Source organism: Aquarana catesbeiana, linkage group LG03 (genome assembly GCF_042186555.1).
Source record: "Aquarana catesbeiana isolate 2022-GZ linkage group LG03, ASM4218655v1, whole genome shotgun sequence".
In the NCBI taxonomy this organism is placed as follows: domain Eukaryota; kingdom Metazoa; phylum Chordata; class Amphibia; order Anura; family Ranidae; genus Aquarana; species Aquarana catesbeiana.
In genome coordinates this window covers 155,408,403-155,425,968 of record NC_133326.1, presented here as the reverse complement: position 1 = coordinate 155,425,968, position 17,566 = coordinate 155,408,403, and the positions used below count along the sequence as shown (strand labels likewise).

General features: G+C 40.8%; 1 protein-coding gene across 2 annotated transcripts in view; it reads left to right on the top strand.

Annotated features, from left to right (window-relative positions):
- ITIH5 (inter-alpha-trypsin inhibitor heavy chain 5) overlaps nucleotides 1-17,566 on the top strand; it is a 222,336-nt gene that overhangs the window by 73,848 nt on the left and 130,922 nt on the right. For both annotated transcript variants that reach the window (XM_073619435.1, XM_073619436.1), the window contains 2 exons: nucleotides 2,569-2,740; nucleotides 6,136-6,445. In XM_073619435.1, the coding sequence (XP_073475536.1) occupies nucleotides 2,569-2,740; nucleotides 6,136-6,445 (482 nt within the window). The remainder of the gene's footprint in view (nucleotides 1-2,568; nucleotides 2,741-6,135; nucleotides 6,446-17,566) is intronic.

Genomic DNA, 17,566 nt, shown 5'->3' with positions numbered 1-17,566 from the left:
ACTGGTGTCATAACTGATCACATGTGCAGCACCATGGCAGTTGCAGATCAAACAGAAGCAGCTTCCTGGGCTGAAAAGGATAGGAGGGTTTAGTTGGGGTGAATTTCCAGTACCAAAAGCGGTAACCCCGAGCCACACTCGGGATAGCTTTGGAAGATCCAGGCAAAGTTCCTTACCTTGTCCCCAGGATCCTGCGATGTCTCCCCGCTGTGTGTGCGAGCTGTGTCTCCGCTCGATCTATCACAGTGCCGGGCTCAGTTCCCTGCAAGTGTTGCGACGCACGGGGATGGAGCACGGCGCAACACACAATACATACAGTACACTGTAATCTTACAGATTACATTACTGTATCAAATAATTTCACCTCCCTTTTGTCACTAGTACTTTGTCCAGTGCAATGCATGCAGTTTTATATTATATATACTGTTCTTTCTGCCTGAAAACTGGAGATTGTCCATAGCAACCAAAAAGCGTCCCTTTACATCAAAAGTGGTTTTAGACCAGCTAGAACAGCGATAATAAATTAGAATCACTTGCAGAATTGAGCGATAATGATTTGTGGGGAAATCCGTCATCAAACACTGAAAGTAACGACAGCGACAATTCCGCAACTGAGCAAATTTCAGTGTTTTTGATTTGATTACATTATTGAATAATTTTTATTATTATTACATTATTATTTCTTAAAATTATTTATAGTTATTTATTATATTATAATTTATGATTTCGTGTTTCAAACGTTATCATACCCGGGATGTCTACTAGACTCTTGTTTGGACAGATGTAAGTGTGTTATTCTTAAGAATTACAGGCCTACAATATAAAACGCCAAATTTCCATGCAAAAACTTTGAGCATCAAAAATCTGACATAATCATACCGCCAGGGCGGTTAAGGCTATCAGCAGATCGGCCTCTACATATTTGGCAGTGCCTACTAATGCCTAAAAATGGAGAGCAACTGAGCATGTGCAGAGTAGGGTGAGACAGTGTATTACTGGATTTTAAACAGTATAGTCACTTATTTTTAATGTTTTACATACTGTAGCTATACCTGCAGAAGGGGACAGCCTGAAGTCATTTAGCAGGCCTTAATTTTCAGACCAAAATTACATTTTAAAGCACACAGGCAAAGTCAATGTCAACAACAAATGAATGGTAACATTATAGGTAATAGGTATGGGTAAAGTGATTAAACTTTTCTCAATATGCAGAGGCAATCTCCTGCTCAGACTAATTAAAAATATTAGGGGGTGACACACAAATTCATGCTCTAAAGAGAAGACTTAACCTGGGCAATATACTATATACATAGCATTTAGTAAGGGATAGAAAGAAATCATTGAGGAATCAAAACCATCACCTAAACCTATTTCTAAAATGATAAAAATTTCATTTTGATGGAAATGTTGAGTAAACATTTTTACTTATTTATGAAGCTGCTTGATGCAGTTATTTCCAATAGCTTTCATTATATTTTGACAGCATTTAAATACATTTAGTGAAATCTATTTTGCTAAATTAAAATTTTGATAATTCATAAAGACATTTTTTTCAGATGGGTTTATTAACCTAAACCAGAAACCTACTATTTTGCATGGAGGAAGAATATGAATTTGATAAAGGCATTATCAATATTATTTCCCCATGAAATTTGATTGGCTTATTTGATTACTTGTTATTGGCATCACAAGTCAGGCTGAAAAACTGAGGCTCAAAGTTTGGGGTTCTAATATGGCCCCTATTTCAAGATCCTGTTTGATGTAGGTGTCAGACTAGAACGTTAGGGGTTTTGGGGCCTCAATATTTCAGTCTGGTGTGTATTAACCTGGCCATACACTGGTCAGTTCTTTTGTTCAGCCCGCTTTGTCATTGTATTCCGATGACAGGACTCCCAGTTTTTAGAATACACTGATCAGAGTTGCAGCCAATTGACTGCAAGTGCTGATTGAATGAAAATTTTCCTGTAGGACCATTCATGAGAAGTCAGACGATAAATCAACTTCTTAGGAACAGGAACGGCCATAGATGGTTTGAAATTTAGCTGGTTCCTGCTGAACAGGTCTAATTTCAATCCATGTATGGCCAGATTTACCTTTGGCACTTCTGCGTATTGTTACGTTCTCTGCTCATGTATACAGATACTCTACCATGAAAGACTTTCCACAGGAGTAATGTATGTTACTTGTAGTAATATAGTGCATGTTAAAATATAACCAGTGCACTCCTGATGTATTGTAGTAGATTATAATTATTATTTCCAATATACTGAAAGCTATTTTCTGAATACAAGTGTTTATAAAAAACATTGATTGTTGTGGGTGTTCTTATAATTTTTTTCCTGCTTAGCTGTATTTTCTACCGACATATTAGCCTGTAGCTTTCCCATGTATTTTCAACTATATGCTAACTCACGCTACTGTTTTCAACAAAATACTAGGTACAGATTTAAAATTGCTGTTCTTTGGTAAGCTGATTTGGCTTAGGACTGGGGCCTAATCCTTTTATAATTTAATATATATGTACTGTATATTACTGGTAATGTTGCTCAACAAATAATTTCTTTGCAGACGCAGGATGCTTTATTTACTATTCTTCGGGACTTGAGACCTGATGATCATTTCAATATAATTGGGTTCTCCAACAAAATTAAAATTTGGCAGCAAAACCAACTTGTGAAAGTTTCCCCAAACAACATTCGAGATGCAAAAAAGTTCATATATGGCTTGTCACCTACAGGAGGTAATACTACTACTACTACTAATAATAATTAATATTAATTGCTATTTTTAGTACATGCTTGTTAGATCCATATTTAATCATAAAGTCCATCATGAATGCTGCTGCCAGACTCATCCACCTTACAAACCGCTCAGTGTCTGCTACCCCTCTCTGCCAATCCCTCCATTGGCTACCACTCGCCCAACGAATTAAATTCAAAATACTAACAATAAGTTACAAAGCCATCCACAACTCTGCCCCCAGCTACCTCACTAGCCTAGTCTCAAAATACCAACCTAATCGCCATCTCCGTTCCTCCCAGGACCTCCTGCTCTCTAGCTCCCTCATCACCTCCTCCTATATCCGCCTCCAGGACTTCTACCGAGCCTCCCCTATCCTCTGGAATTTCCTACCCCAATCTGTCAGACTGTCTCCAAATTTATCCACTTTTAGGCAATCCCTGAAAACTTTCCTCTTCAGAGAAGCCTATCCTGCCTCCATCTAACAACTGCACTATTTTCTCCATTAGCTCATCCCCCACATCTATTACCCTTTTTTATAACTTGACCCTCCCTCCTAGATTGTAAGCTCTAACAAGCAGGGCCCTCTGATTCCTCCTGTATTGAATTGTATTGTATTTGTACTGTCTGCCCTAATGTTGTAAAGCGCTGCCTAAACTGTCGGCGCTATATAAATCCTGTATAATAATAATAATAATAATAATAAAGGGCAAAATATGTATGATAATTGCATGTGTTATGTTTGTGATTGGAGCCTATTGACAGCTGTTAGGGAGCTTTCCTATTGGCTGGTGATTGATAGTGTGATAGTGTGTTGGCAAATGTTTTACTTTTGATTGAGATACCTTAGACTAGGATACAAATAACCCTCAGACATTTTCAAGAGAATAACAATCCCCTTTTAAAATACTCTGTATTTGGCTGTTCCTAACCAGGTAACAAGCTGTGTCTCAATTTCCTAAAAATTTGAAGAAATATAAAACATAGTGCCCTACCTGGAATTTAAGAAACTAGTTGCTCTATGGTGGAACCCTCAATATTAATATTAAATATCTGAAAACACTCTGTTGTTCCATGTACAGTATATGATAAAATACATATATTAAAACAACAAAATGTAATACATTTTAAAACAATTATTCACGCGAATATTAAAGACAGGTATCTAAATTTAACAAACAAAAGTTAAAGCCCCTACCTTGCGGGATCCAGCAGAAAATAAATTAAAACAGTTATAATACTATAGGTACAACTATGTTTTTTTTGAGAACTTTTAAAGTGCTACAATGATCAGACCAAGAACAATTCTATAAAATGTCTTCTGTACTATATAAAAAGTTGCATAAAACATCCACAAAATATTAAAAAAGACCTTCTTATCCATTTTCATTATAGACAACTACCACAAAACTCCACCTGTACATATTGTATATTACGGTAAGGAATCTTATGCACGAGTCACTGTGAGCACGCGCGCTGCATAGCTGGAAAACCGATGCGCGGGTCCGGCGGCCGCAATATCCACTGGCCACCTGTGATCGCTCCACAGAGAGGCAGAACAGGGATCTGCCTTTGTAAACAAAGCAGATCCCCATTCTGACTGGGGAGTACAGTGAGATCGTCTGTTCTTAGTGATCAGGAACAGTGATCTCTCTCTACTCCCAGTCAGTCCACTCCCCCTACAGTTAGAAACACCTCCCTAGGACACACTTAACCCCTTGATCACCCCCTAGTGTTAACCCCTTCCCTTCCAGTGTAATTTATACAGTGTTCAGTGGCTATTTATAGCTCTGATCTCTGTAATAATGTCACTGGTCCCAAAAAAACTGAAAAAAATTGGTCCCAAAAGTGTCACATCTGTCGCAGTCCCGCTAAAAATCACTGATCACCGCCATCATTTTACTAGTAAAAAAAAAAAATAATAATAGTAAAAATGCCATAAACTTATCCCCTATTTTGTAGACGCTCTAACTTTTGCGCAAACCAATCAATATACGTTTATTGTGATTTTTTTTTACCAAAAATATGTAGAATACATATTGGCCTAAACTGAGAAAAAGAACAAAGAAATATGTTTTTTACATTTTTTTGTAATATTTATTATAGCAGAAAGTAAAAAATATGTTTTATATATTTTTTTTATATATATTTATATATTTTTTTTCATAGTTTGTCATAACATTTTGCAAACAGGTAATTTTTCTGTCTTCACTGATGTGCGCTGATGAGGCTACACTGATAGGCACTGATGAGGTGGCAATGAAGAGGTGACACTAGTGGGCATTGATGAGGAGGCACTGATAGGTGGCACTGATGGGCACTTATAGGTGGCACTGATGGACACTGATAGGTGGAACTGAAGGGCACTGAGAGGTGGCACTGATAGGTGGCAATGATGGGCACTGATAGGTGGCACTGATGGACACTGATAGGCGGCACTGATGGGCACTGATAGGCACTGGTAGGCAGCACTGGTAGGTGACACTGATGATGAGGCACTGATGGGCACTAATTGGCAGCACTGATAGGTGGCACTGATTGACACTGAAAGATGGCACTGATGGACACTGATTGGCACTGAAAGGTGGCACTGGGGGGCACTGATAGATGGCACTCGTGGACACTGATTAGCAGCACTGGTGGGCACTGATAAGGTGGCACGTATCGGGACTGATGTCCCTGTAACAGAAGCCAGTTACCAGCTTTATTCTTTTCTCCTCATGCTGATCGTGAGGAGAAAAAGAGCGGATAACTGGCTTCTGTTTTCTTCCTGATCAGCTGTCATTGGCTGACAGCTGATCACATGTAAAGGGCCCACTGTGATTGGCCCTTTACCCTGCTCTGTTATCATTATTGATGTCCTCCCGGCACTGGAAGCCTGTGCTGTAGCCATTCAGCTATAGCGTGGGCGTAAAGTGGCTAAAAATCAATGGAGCTGTGTACAAAATTATCAGCCGAAGGGTGATTGCATCCTATTAGATGCCGTCACTGTTCAGCAGAGCCACTTTATTCAGGCATAGAGTACCACAGCTGCCAAATACAAGAGCCAGCATTGGCCATTTCTTCATCTACATTGTTCAGTCTGTATGGGAGCATTGCTTGATGGGAGTGCCTTGTATGGTTTGCTTTATAAAATTAAGAATAAATTAGACACCAGATATAAAATGGTGTCACAGTAATGAATGCTACAGTTGTGAACCTGTAGAATGCACTGCCAGTGCAACCAAATGACACTAGTGGTGCAAGCCATTTAAATGTCTCTTTTTCTTCACTATGAAGGATGATGGTTTTATTCTCAGAGTTCATAAAATGCACTGATAGATAGAGAATAGAAAAACAATTAACCTTTGTATACTACTGTATTGGATTATAAAATGAAATATTTGATATTTTCAGGTACAAATATAAATGGAGGTATCCAGGCTTCCACAAGCCTCCTCAATGAATATTTAGCTAATATGGACAAGCATGAAAAAACTGTGTCACTGATAATATTCTTGACCGATGGAAGACCAACTCTTGGGGAAGTCCAGTCTAGTAATATCCTAATTAATACTAAGAATGCCATTAGGGAAAAGTTTTGCCTATTCAGCATTGGCATTGGCAACGATGTTGATTTCCAACTGCTAGAAAAATTATCTCTGGAAAACTGTGGCATGATGCGCCGGGTTAGTGAAGACGATGATGCAGCTGTTCAGCTGAAAGGGTATGTAATTTGTGGCTTCCATATTGTGGGTAAGACTCTACAAGGAAAGTTCTCATGTATACAACTTACTTACTTGTATTATGAACCAACATACTGATTTGATAACAAGTTTTGCTAAATAGTCTTCTGCACCAGCCCTGCAAACCTGTGGTCAATTTAAACTTCTAACCTATTTTAGAGAAAGAAAATCTAATATTTATTGAGTAACTTTGCAAACACTACATGTGTTTAAAAAAGAAAAATGACCCTGATGTAAGTTTGAAAAAAGCTGAAACTTCTTATGTGAAAAATAAAGTTTACATTTTTTGGTGCCCTCATACTTCTAACAATCAGATGTATGTGACAGAATACAAATAAATAAGAGCTGGGTTAGGCCATTTCTCCCTATACATCTGTCATAGAAACAAATGATGGACACGGGCATAGTACTCTTCCCAGACCCTGTGCTCTTTAAGAGTATTTCCAATGTTGCAGTCAAATTTAAGAAAACCTCACTATATGTTTGTTACATGTTTCCATTCGCACACCATACCTTAACATTTTTTAAAAATATTTCTTACCTTTTAGATGTTTCTCAGGAAAAGGTGTAATGGCTAACTGCGAGGTTTTTTGAAAAATGTTAGAGTGAGCCTATTCCAGGTCTGCCCTCATTACCATACAATGCAAGAGGTCTAGCCTCTAAACCTTTAACCCTTTGTTAGGACAGAGACTGTTCAAATCTAGTTATAACTGATAAGGAAGATCTGCCTGCACAGTACAGGCATGGTACTTACAGTATCTCACAAAAGTGAGTACACCCCTCACATTTTTGTAAATATTTTATTATATCTTTTCATGTGACAACACTGAAGAAATTACACTTTGCTACAATGTAGTGAGTGTAGAGCTTGTATAACAGTGTAAATTTGCTGTCCCCTCAAAATAACTCAACACACAGCCATTAATGTCTAAACCACTGGCAACAAAAGTGAGTACACCCCTAAGTGAAAATGTCCAAATTGGGCCAAATTAGCCATTTTCCCTCACCGGTGTCATGTGACTCATTAGTGTTACAAGGTCTCGGGTGTGAATGGGGAGCAGGTGTGTTAAATTTGGTGTTATCGCTCTCACTCTCTCTGATATGTACCTTGGAGGTGAGCCTGATGTGCAGAGGGAGTCACTGGAGTTGAGACAGTGACCGTAGGAGCACAGTGAAGTATGAGTGCCTGCAGGGTTCTCTTGGCTGGAGATCATGGCAGCTGAACAAGAGCCGGCTTAGGTGCTGTGGATGCAGGATACAGGATGCAGGTGCGCTTGCGGATGCAGGTCAGTGGATGCAGGAACGCTGAGGGGCAGCAAATGCAGATGTACTAATGCCGCGTACACACGGTCGGACTTTTCGACCGGACTTGGCCGACGGACCAAATCCGGTGGACAATTCGATTGTGTGTGGGCTTCACCGGACCTTCAGCTGACTTTTCCAGTTGCAAATCTGACGGACTTTAGATTTGGAACATGCTTCAAATCTTTACGTCGTAACTCCGCCGGACCCAGAAATCAGCTCATCTGTATGCTAGTCCGAAGGACAAAAACCCACGCTAGGGCAGCTATTGGCTATTGGCTATCAACTTCCTTATTTTAGTCCGGTGTACGTCATCACGTACGAATCCGTCGGACTTTGGTGTAATCGTGTGTAGGCAAGTACAGTCGTTAGAAAGTCTGTTGAAAGTCCGCCAAAAGTCCATCGAAAATCTGTCGAAAGTCTGTCGGACGGGCTGTCGGACTTTTGTAGCTGAAAAGTCCGACCGTGTGTACGCGGCATAAGACTCAAGACAGCAGCCAGGAGAAAGGTCAGACAAGCCAGATCATACACAACGGATCAGTCAGCAGAGACGGCAGGCAAAGGATAGTCAGATTTCAGGCTGGGTTGGTAACAGAGGATCAGGCAGACAAGTAAACAGAGCAAGGTTAAGGGAGCCAAGGGTCAGGAATGGAGACAGCAGTGAGGTCAGGAAGCCGGGTCAGTATTAGATCAGATGCAGGCTCAGGATCAGGTCACAGGGTAAAGCTGCAGCTCAAACAGCAAAGAACTAAAAAAGCTGAAGCCCCTTTTAAAGGCCACTTGGCGCAAAGGAATAGTTACTGTGCGTGCATGCACGATCTGCGCATGCGCATTGGCACACGTCTGTTCAGAGCTGGGTGCCTATTGTGCCTCTGTGATCCTGTGTGCCATAGACTAGCTGCAGCACTAGGAGCAGTGTGTTCATAACACTCTCATACTGGTCACTGGAAGTTCAACATGGCACCTCATGGCAAAGAACTCTCTGAGGATCTGAAAAAAAGAATTTGTTGCTCTACATAAAGATGGCCTAGGCTATAAGAAGATTGCCAAGACCCTGAAACTGAGCTGCAGCACGGTGGCTACTTTACATTGTAGCAAAGTGTAAATTCTTCAGTGTTTTCACAAGAAAAGATATAATAAAATATTTACAAAAATGTGAGATACTGTATGGCAAACACAGTTGCTCAGAAAAAAAGAGAAGCGCCTAGGATTCTTTTCATTGCTAGAGAGACCATAATAGAGCATCTAAAAAGGTAAGCTGCGATTTTTAAATATTTTTTCTTAAAGTGGAGCTTAAGTCAGAAAATTAAGTCCTGCTAGATCACTTTAGGCTGGCCCCTTTTGCAGGTATAGCTATGTAAAACATTAAAAATACGTGTCTATACTGTTACAAATCCAGTAATACAATGTCCCACCCTACTCTGAACATGTTCAGTGGCTCTCTATTTTGTGGCACTGTGCCTAAAATGTAGACGCCGATTTGCTGCCTGCCTAAAGATTTACTGCTGCTCATGGGCTCTGGGCTTCAACAAAATGGCAGCCTCCAGTAAGAAGAAATGCAATGCTGGAGGCAATTTACAGCACACACGCATTTTGGTAACATAGTTATTCATGTATAATGTATATTCTTTGCTAAAGAACATTTTTCCTTAATAAAAGTTGTAATGGGTAGATTTCAACTTTAAGTTATGCTATGTGAATTGGGACATGTAACAAATATAAAATAGGTGTTATCCCAATTTGGCTTCAATAGTGGAAATACACTTTAAGAGGAACTGCAGTCCGCTCACATGATTTGTAATAAAAACATCTTTGCCATTCGGAAGCTTCCCTCCAACCACTTTGCATATTATTTTATATATATACATTGATTCTGTACTTCCCAAAGATGCTGCAGAAATCTCCCTCTGCTAAGTTTGGCTGCAGCCATTTTAACTGTGGGCAGCTGAAGCTGCTGCCTGTTCACTTCCTGGATTTACACAGATACAGAGGCACACCTTAAGCTCTCCAGCTTTCATTGGCCCTCTTATGACTCATCCCCCTCCTTTCCTTGCAAACTCCCACAAGAGTGAAAGAGAGAGCTGTGCATGAGGTTATAAGCCTAGGCTAATGACCAGACAAGAAACAGGAAGTGGGCTGTATAAGGTATTTACTGGCAGAAAAAAAAATGTTTTACTATCCAAAGTTTAAACAACAAGGGCAGAAGATTTAATAGATGGAAAGTTGAAAAAAATGACTGAAGGTCCGCTTTTAGTAGGGGTAGGGGTGTCATAAATATGAATGAGCTCATCTGCATGTTAAAAGGACTTCCAGTTTTGGAAACTGACATACATTGTTTTAAATAAAAGAAATGAATAGTACATTGTTTTATAAATTATATTGAATATAGTTAGCTCTGTTATACAAAAGTACAGAAATTAGATTTAATTTGGATTGGACTGGACTTTTTACATTTTCTATTAACTTGATTAGGTTTAAGTAAACACAAGTTGACAAAACTGTCATAATGCCGTGTATAATATAACATACTTGTGAGCACAAAGGTTTCTTTTTGTAGAACATACATAACAACCATGCTTCTACTAGATGAAAGAGGCATGCAAAGACAAATATTTCCAACTGACAGCCAAATCTTATCTGAATTCTGATCTTGGCCTGGATGTTGGTAAATGAAAAGCTTTCTGCTGTTCTCATTGACACTCCATCCGAATTGCCTAAGATCCAAATGCCTTGTTAAGATAACTTCTTTCCCATTTTGACCTCACACTATTGAAAACCACTTACCAGGCACCTGCCTGCATTTTACTGCAGGTGGGTGGCTTGTTTAGGCACAGTCACGTACCTGTATGCCAGCACTGTCTTCCAGGTTCTGCCCCCCCCCCCAACTCCCTCTGTGATTAGCCACATCGGGATTTTGTCAGGTTTCCAATGACTGAGACATGCTGATTGGTTGTGTCCAATCACAGCCTAGAGCCCTGCGTTGACAAACACACAGGGAACAGAGGGAATGATCTGTTTGTTTCTTCTCCCTGCGAAACATATATTTAGTAAAAAGCAGCACATATTGCACACATTAACACTTGTTAGTCAGACACTTAACCCCTTGATGTTCCCCCAAGATGTTCCCTTCCAACCCAGTGTCATTAGTACAGTGACAGTGTATAGTATTCTCACTGATAACTGTACAGTGGGGACGGAAAGTATTCAGACCCCCTTTAATTTTTCACTCTTTGTTATATTGCAGCCATTTGCTAAAGTCATTTAAGTTCATTTTTTTTCCTCATTAATGTACACACAGCAGCCCATATTGACAGAAAAACACAGAATTGTTGACATTTTTGCAGATTTATTAAAAAAGAAAAACTGAAATATCACATGGTCCTAAGTATTCAGACCCTTTGCTCCGACACTCATATATTTAACTCAGGTGCTGTCCATTTCTTCTGATCATCCTTGAGATGGTTCTACACCTTCATTGGAGTCCAGCTGTGTTTGATTATACTGATTGGACTTGATTAGGAAATCCACACACCTGTCTATATAAGACCTTACAGCTCACAGTGCATGTCAGAGCAAATGAGAATCATAAGGTCAAAGGAACTGCCTGAAGAGCTCAGAGACAGAATTGTGGCAAGGCACAGATCTGGCCAAGGTTACAAAAAAATTCTGCTGCACTTAAGGTTCCTAAGAGCACAGTGGCCTCCATAATCCTTAAATGGAAGACATTTGGGACGACCAGAACTCTTCCTAGAGCTGGTCGTCCGGCCAAACTGAGCTATCGGGGGAGAAGAGCCTTGGTGAGAGAGGTAAAGAAGAACCCAAAGATCACTGTGGCTGAGCTCCAGAGATGCAGTCGGGAGATGGGAGAAAGCTGTAGAAAGTCAACCATCACTGCAGCCCTCCACCAGTCAGGGCTTTATGGCAGAGTGGCCCGACGGAAGCCTCTCCTCAGTGCAAGACACATGAAAGCCCACATGGAGTTTGCTAAAAAACACCTGAAGGACTCCAAGATGGTGAGAAATAAGATTCTCTGGTCTGATGAGACCAAGATAGAACTTTTTGGCCTTAATTCTAAGCGGTATGTGTGGAGAAAACCAGGCACTGCTCATCACCTGTCCAATACAGTCCCAACAGTGAAGCATGGTGGTGGCGGCATCATGCTGTGGGGGGTGTTTTTCAGCTGCAGGGACAGGACGACTGGTTGCAATCGAGGGAAAGATGAATGCGGCCAAGTACAGGGATAACCTGGACGAAAACCTTCTTCAGAGTGCTCAGGACCTCAGACTGGGCCGAAGGTTTACCTTCCAACAAGACAATGACCCTAAGCACACAGCTAAAATAACAAAGGAGTTGCTTCACAACAACTCTGTGACTGTTCTTGAATGGCCCAGCCAGAGCCCTGACTTAAACCCTATTGAGCATCTCTGGAGAGACCTAAAAATGGCTGTCCACCAACGTTTACCATCCAAGCTGACAGAACTGGAGAGGATCTGCGAGGAGGAATGGCAGAGGATCCCCAAATCCAGGAGTGAAAAACTTGTTGCATCTTTCCCAAAAAGACTCATGGCTGTATTAGATCAAAAGGGTGCTTCTACTAAATACTGAGCAAAGGGTCTGAATATTTAGGACCATGTGATATTTCAGTTTTTCTTTTTTAATAAATCTGCAAAAATGTCAACAATTCTGTGTTTTTCTGTCAATATGGGGTGCTGTGTGTACATTAATGAGGAAAAAAATGAACTTAAATGATTTTAGCAAATGGCTGCAATATAACAGAGAGTGAAAAATTTAAGGGGGCCTGAATACCTTCCATCCCCATTGTATTAGTGTCACTGGTGATGTCAGTATCAGTTACCCAGATAGCAAAGATAACTTGCCACACAATTGTGGCAGTGTTGAATTATAAGTCTTGTTAACTTGCTGCACATTTTCACTGGCAAGGTATACACTTGCAGAGCACTTGAAGCACCTATTCTAGTTGACACTTTTCCAGATTCAGCCACAGTGACCCCTGTGGTGGGATGACAATTACACATCATAACTGAACTAGAACTTGCAGCAGACTTGCAGAATGCAAGCCGCATCTTTGGATCGCTGTAGGAGCGGTGTATTTACCGCTCCTAAAGCGCCCTTTCCCATTGAGAACAATGGGGCAGCGCTGCAAACCGCTGGCAAAGCGCTGCTGCAGCGGGCGGTTTTAACCCTTTTTCGTCCGCTAGCAGGGGTTAAAACTGGCCTGCTAGTGGCCGAATAGCGCCGCTAAAGTGACGGTAATGCGGCGCTATACCACCAGCGCCCGCACGCCTCAGTGTGAAAGCAGCCTTAGTCGCTGATCACCGCCATAACTAGTATACATTGTTTTTTAAAAAATTCCAGTATATATACAATAGTTTTGTAGACACGAACCTACACACAAACCAATGAAAATACACTAATTCTGATTTTTTTAATCAAAATTTTTAAAGAAATTTTATTATTTTTGTTTTTATTGGATATATTTTATAACAGTGGGTAAAAAAATTGTATTTCTTTAAATTTTTGGTTTCTTTTTGTTTATATAATAAAAAATAAAATATTACCAAAAGAAACCTCTATTTGTATGAAAAAGTGATATCAATTTCATTTGGGTACAGCATTTCATGACCGTACAATTACCAGTTAAAGTAGCACAGTGCTAAATAGCAAAAATGACCTGGTCTGCTGGTCATAAGGGGGTAAATTCTTCGGTGGTTTCAGTTTAAGGTCTTTCCTAACAACATGGTGCCTGTTGTAATGAAAGAGTCGCCTAAGTCCTCTCATTTTTTTTAAATATCTCTTCATCTTCTTTTAAATTCCATTTTCCCCTGTCCTTTACATTAGCTTAGCTTTACTTCTATCTGTCTGTAATACTGTTCTCTTCATTGATATTTCTCTTCATACCTTCCATTTAATTCTTCCTGTTGACTCCTACAGTATCATGATGGGTTTTAATGCCCAGCTGTATACAAATGTCTCATATGGTGAGCCAATGAGGCAGATTGCTGGCCTTGTTGAAGCAATCTTTGTTCAAAGGGAAATAATATCCATGGTCATTATCTCGTGTCCTGTCACTCAGCACCAACCTATCCTTGTTTATATACATATTTGTGCAGAGCAGGAATTATGAGTTCTTGTTGATTTTCATCTAATTAATTCTTTCAATATAATTATTAAAAGACTGAAAAAAATAGGGTGACATTTGGACAAAAATGATACAATCTGTGTTTGTTTAGCTGGGGTCTAAGTTATGCAGTAAGCTATAAAAGCGGTGACTCTACCAGCAGGAACTTTTTAAGTTTATTTTTTTCTTGTTGAGTTCCCATTTTAATGTCTTGTTCCAGGAGCTGTGCTGACCCCAGTATATAAATTGGCTCTTTTTAAAGTATTCTTAGTATTATTTATGGAAGCTTTTCTTCCACATATAGACTTAAAAGGCCGAAGGGAATACAGCTGCAAAAGAGCGTAATATAAGTCGTTTTTTTAAGCATTATTTGGAAATACTGCTCTGTTCCTTGTACATTCCTGTTTATTACAAATATATATTAATATAAAGCAGCCGTTCGTGATTAATTAAATACCGTAAGTCAGTCAGTATAATGGGTTAGGGCTCATTCACACGGGTATTCCAATCAAGTCTGCCTTTTTTTCAGATGGACCTGATCAGAAGCTCCATGTGGGTTAAAAGACAGGCTAGTGTAAACAGGCTTGTGTCAGTTTGCATCGCCCTACCTCCGAGTTCATCCAGAATGGCTATAGACTGTGTCCTTTTACATTTTTCTGTATAGTCGGTGTTTATCTGGAGCTCCAAATGGAGTAATCCTAATGCCGCGTACACACGATCGGAATTTGTCGGAAAAACCTTGGATGGTTTTTCCGACGGAATTCCGCTCAAGTTTGGCTTGCATACACACGATCACACAATAGTTCTCTGAACTTTCGACCGTCAAGAACGCGGTGACGTACAACACGTATGACGCCACTCTCTTATACTTGATGCCCGTCTCGTACTTGATTCTGAGCATGCGTGTTGTACGTCACCGCGTTCTTGACGGTCGAAAGTTCAGAGAACTATTGTGTGATCGTGTGTATGCAAGCCAAGCTTGAGCGGAATTCCGTCGGAAAAACCATCCAAGGAGCATACACACGGTCAGGGAGGGGGAGGCGCCGACCTGAGTGTAGTATTAAAATTATGACTTTCATCCAATTCAGCTCTGATTCAGCAGGGAATCTGCTCATGGATCCCCTGCTGAATGGAACGGTGCAGCACCATGTAAAAGGGTCCTCAATGTTGTGACCTTGCAGCTCCATTGTTTTCGGTATGCTTAGTACGGTGGCAGCTGTACTGTAAACCGTCAGGTGTATATCAAACCAAAACAGTTTTTCCTAGTTTTGGAGTGGGGAAGGGTAAGAACTTGCTAGGTTTTTACAGATGGTCAGGGCATTGTTCAGATCCCTACTTTTATTTCAGTCTATGTTTGTGTTGCAAATTTTCACTCACTTCCTGCCTGGTAAAATTGTTGTCATTGGGATGGGAGGTAAGGGAAAATCTTTGAAACGGAGCCCCAGATAGCCGTAAAACACAGACGGGGTTCTGATTTAATATGAAACAAAATATAGCATACATTTCAGTGTAGTAATAGAAAATGTGATCATCATCATTATTAAAGTCCTGGGATTTTGACCAATCCTAATGCCGCGTACACACGATCGGAATTTGTCGGAAAAACCTTGGATGGTTTTTCCGACGGAATTCCGCTCAAGCTTGGCTTGCATACACACGATCACACAATAGTTCTCTGAACTTTCGACCGTCAAGAACGCGGTGACGTACAAAACGTATGACGCCACTCTCTCATAGTTGATGCCCGTCTCGTACTTGATTCTGAGCATGCGTGTTGTACGTCACCGCGTTCTTGACGGTCGAAAGTTCAGAGAACTATTGTGTGATCATGTGTATGCAAGCCAAGCTTGAGCGGAATTCCGTCGGAAAAACCATCCAAGGAGCATACACACGGTCAGGGAGGGGGAGGCGCCGACCTGAGTGTAGTATTAAAATTATGACTTTCATCCAATTCAGCTCTGATTCAGCAGGGAATCTGCTCATGGATCCCCTGCTGAATGGAACGGTGCAGCACCATGTAAAAGGGTCCTCAATGTTGTGACCTTGCAGCTCCATTGTTTTCGGTATGCTTAGTACGGTGGCAGCTGTACTGTAAACCGTCAGGTGTATATAAAACCAAAACAGTTTTTCCTAGTTTTGGAGTGGGGAAGGGTAAGAACCTGCTAGGTTTTTACAGATGGTCAGGGCATTGTTCAGATCCCTACTTTTATTTCAGTCTATGTTTGTGTTGCAAATTTTCACTCACTTCCTGCCTGGTAAAATTGTTGTCATTGGGATGGGAGGTAAGGGAAAATCTTTGAAACGGAGCCCCAGATAGCCGTAAAACACAGACGGGGTTCTGATCTAATATGAAACAAAATATAGCATACATTTCAGTGTAGTAATAGAAAATGTGATCATCATCATTATTAAAGTCCTGGGATTTTGACCAATCCTAATGCCGCGTACACACGATCGGAATTTGTCGGAAAAACCTTGGATGGTTTTTCCGACGGAATTCCGCTCAAGCTTGGCTTGCATACACACGATCACACAATAGTTCTCTGAACTTTCGACCGTCAAGAACGCGGTGACGTACAACACGTATGACGCCACTCTCTCATACTTGATGCCCGTCTCGTACTTGATTCTGAGCATGCGTGTTGTATGTCACCGCGTTCTTGACGGTCGAAAGTTCAGAGAACTATTGTGTGATCGTGTGTATGCAAGCCAAGCTTGAGCGGAATTCCGTCGGAAAAACCATCCAAGGAGCATACACACGGTCAGGGAGGGGGAGGCGCCGACCTGAGTGTAGTATTAAAATTATGACTTTCATCCAATTCAGCTCTGATTCAGCAGGGAATCTGATCATGGATCCCCTGCTGAATGGAACGGTGCAGCACCATGTAAAAGGGTCCTCAATGTTGTGACCTTGCAGCTCCATTGTTTTCGGTATGCTTAGTACGGTGGCAGCTGTACTGTAAACCGTCAGGTGTATATCAAACCAAAACAGTTTTTCCTAGTTTTGGAGTGGGGAAGGGTAAGAACCTGCTAGGTTTTTACAGATGGTCAGGGCATTTTTCAGATCCCTACTTTTATTTCAGTCTATGTTTGTGTTGCAAATTTTCACTCACTTCCTGACTGGTAAAATTGTTGTCATTGGGATGGGAGGTAAAGGAAAATCTTTGAAACGGAGCCCCAGATAGCCGTAAAACACAGACGGGGTTCTGATCTAATATGAAACAAAATATAGCATACATTTCAGTGTAGTAATAGAAAATGTGATCATCATCATTATTAAAAGTCCTGGGATTTTGACCAATCCTAATGCCGCGTACACACGATCGGAATTTGTCGGAAAAACCTTGGATGGTTTTTCCGACGGAATTCCGCTCAAGCTTGGCTTGCATACACACGATCACACAATAGTTCTCTGAACTTTCGACCGTCAAGAACGCGGTGACGTACAACACGTATGACGCCACTCTCTCATACTTGATGCCCGTCTCGTACTTGATTCTGAGCATGCGTGTTGTACGTCACCGCGTTCTTGACGGTCGAAAGTTCAGAGAACTATTGTGTGATCGTGTGTATGCAAGCCAAGCTTGAGCGGAATTCCGTCGGAAAAACCATCCAAGGAGCATACACACGGTCAGGGAGGGGGAGGCGCCGACCTGAGTGT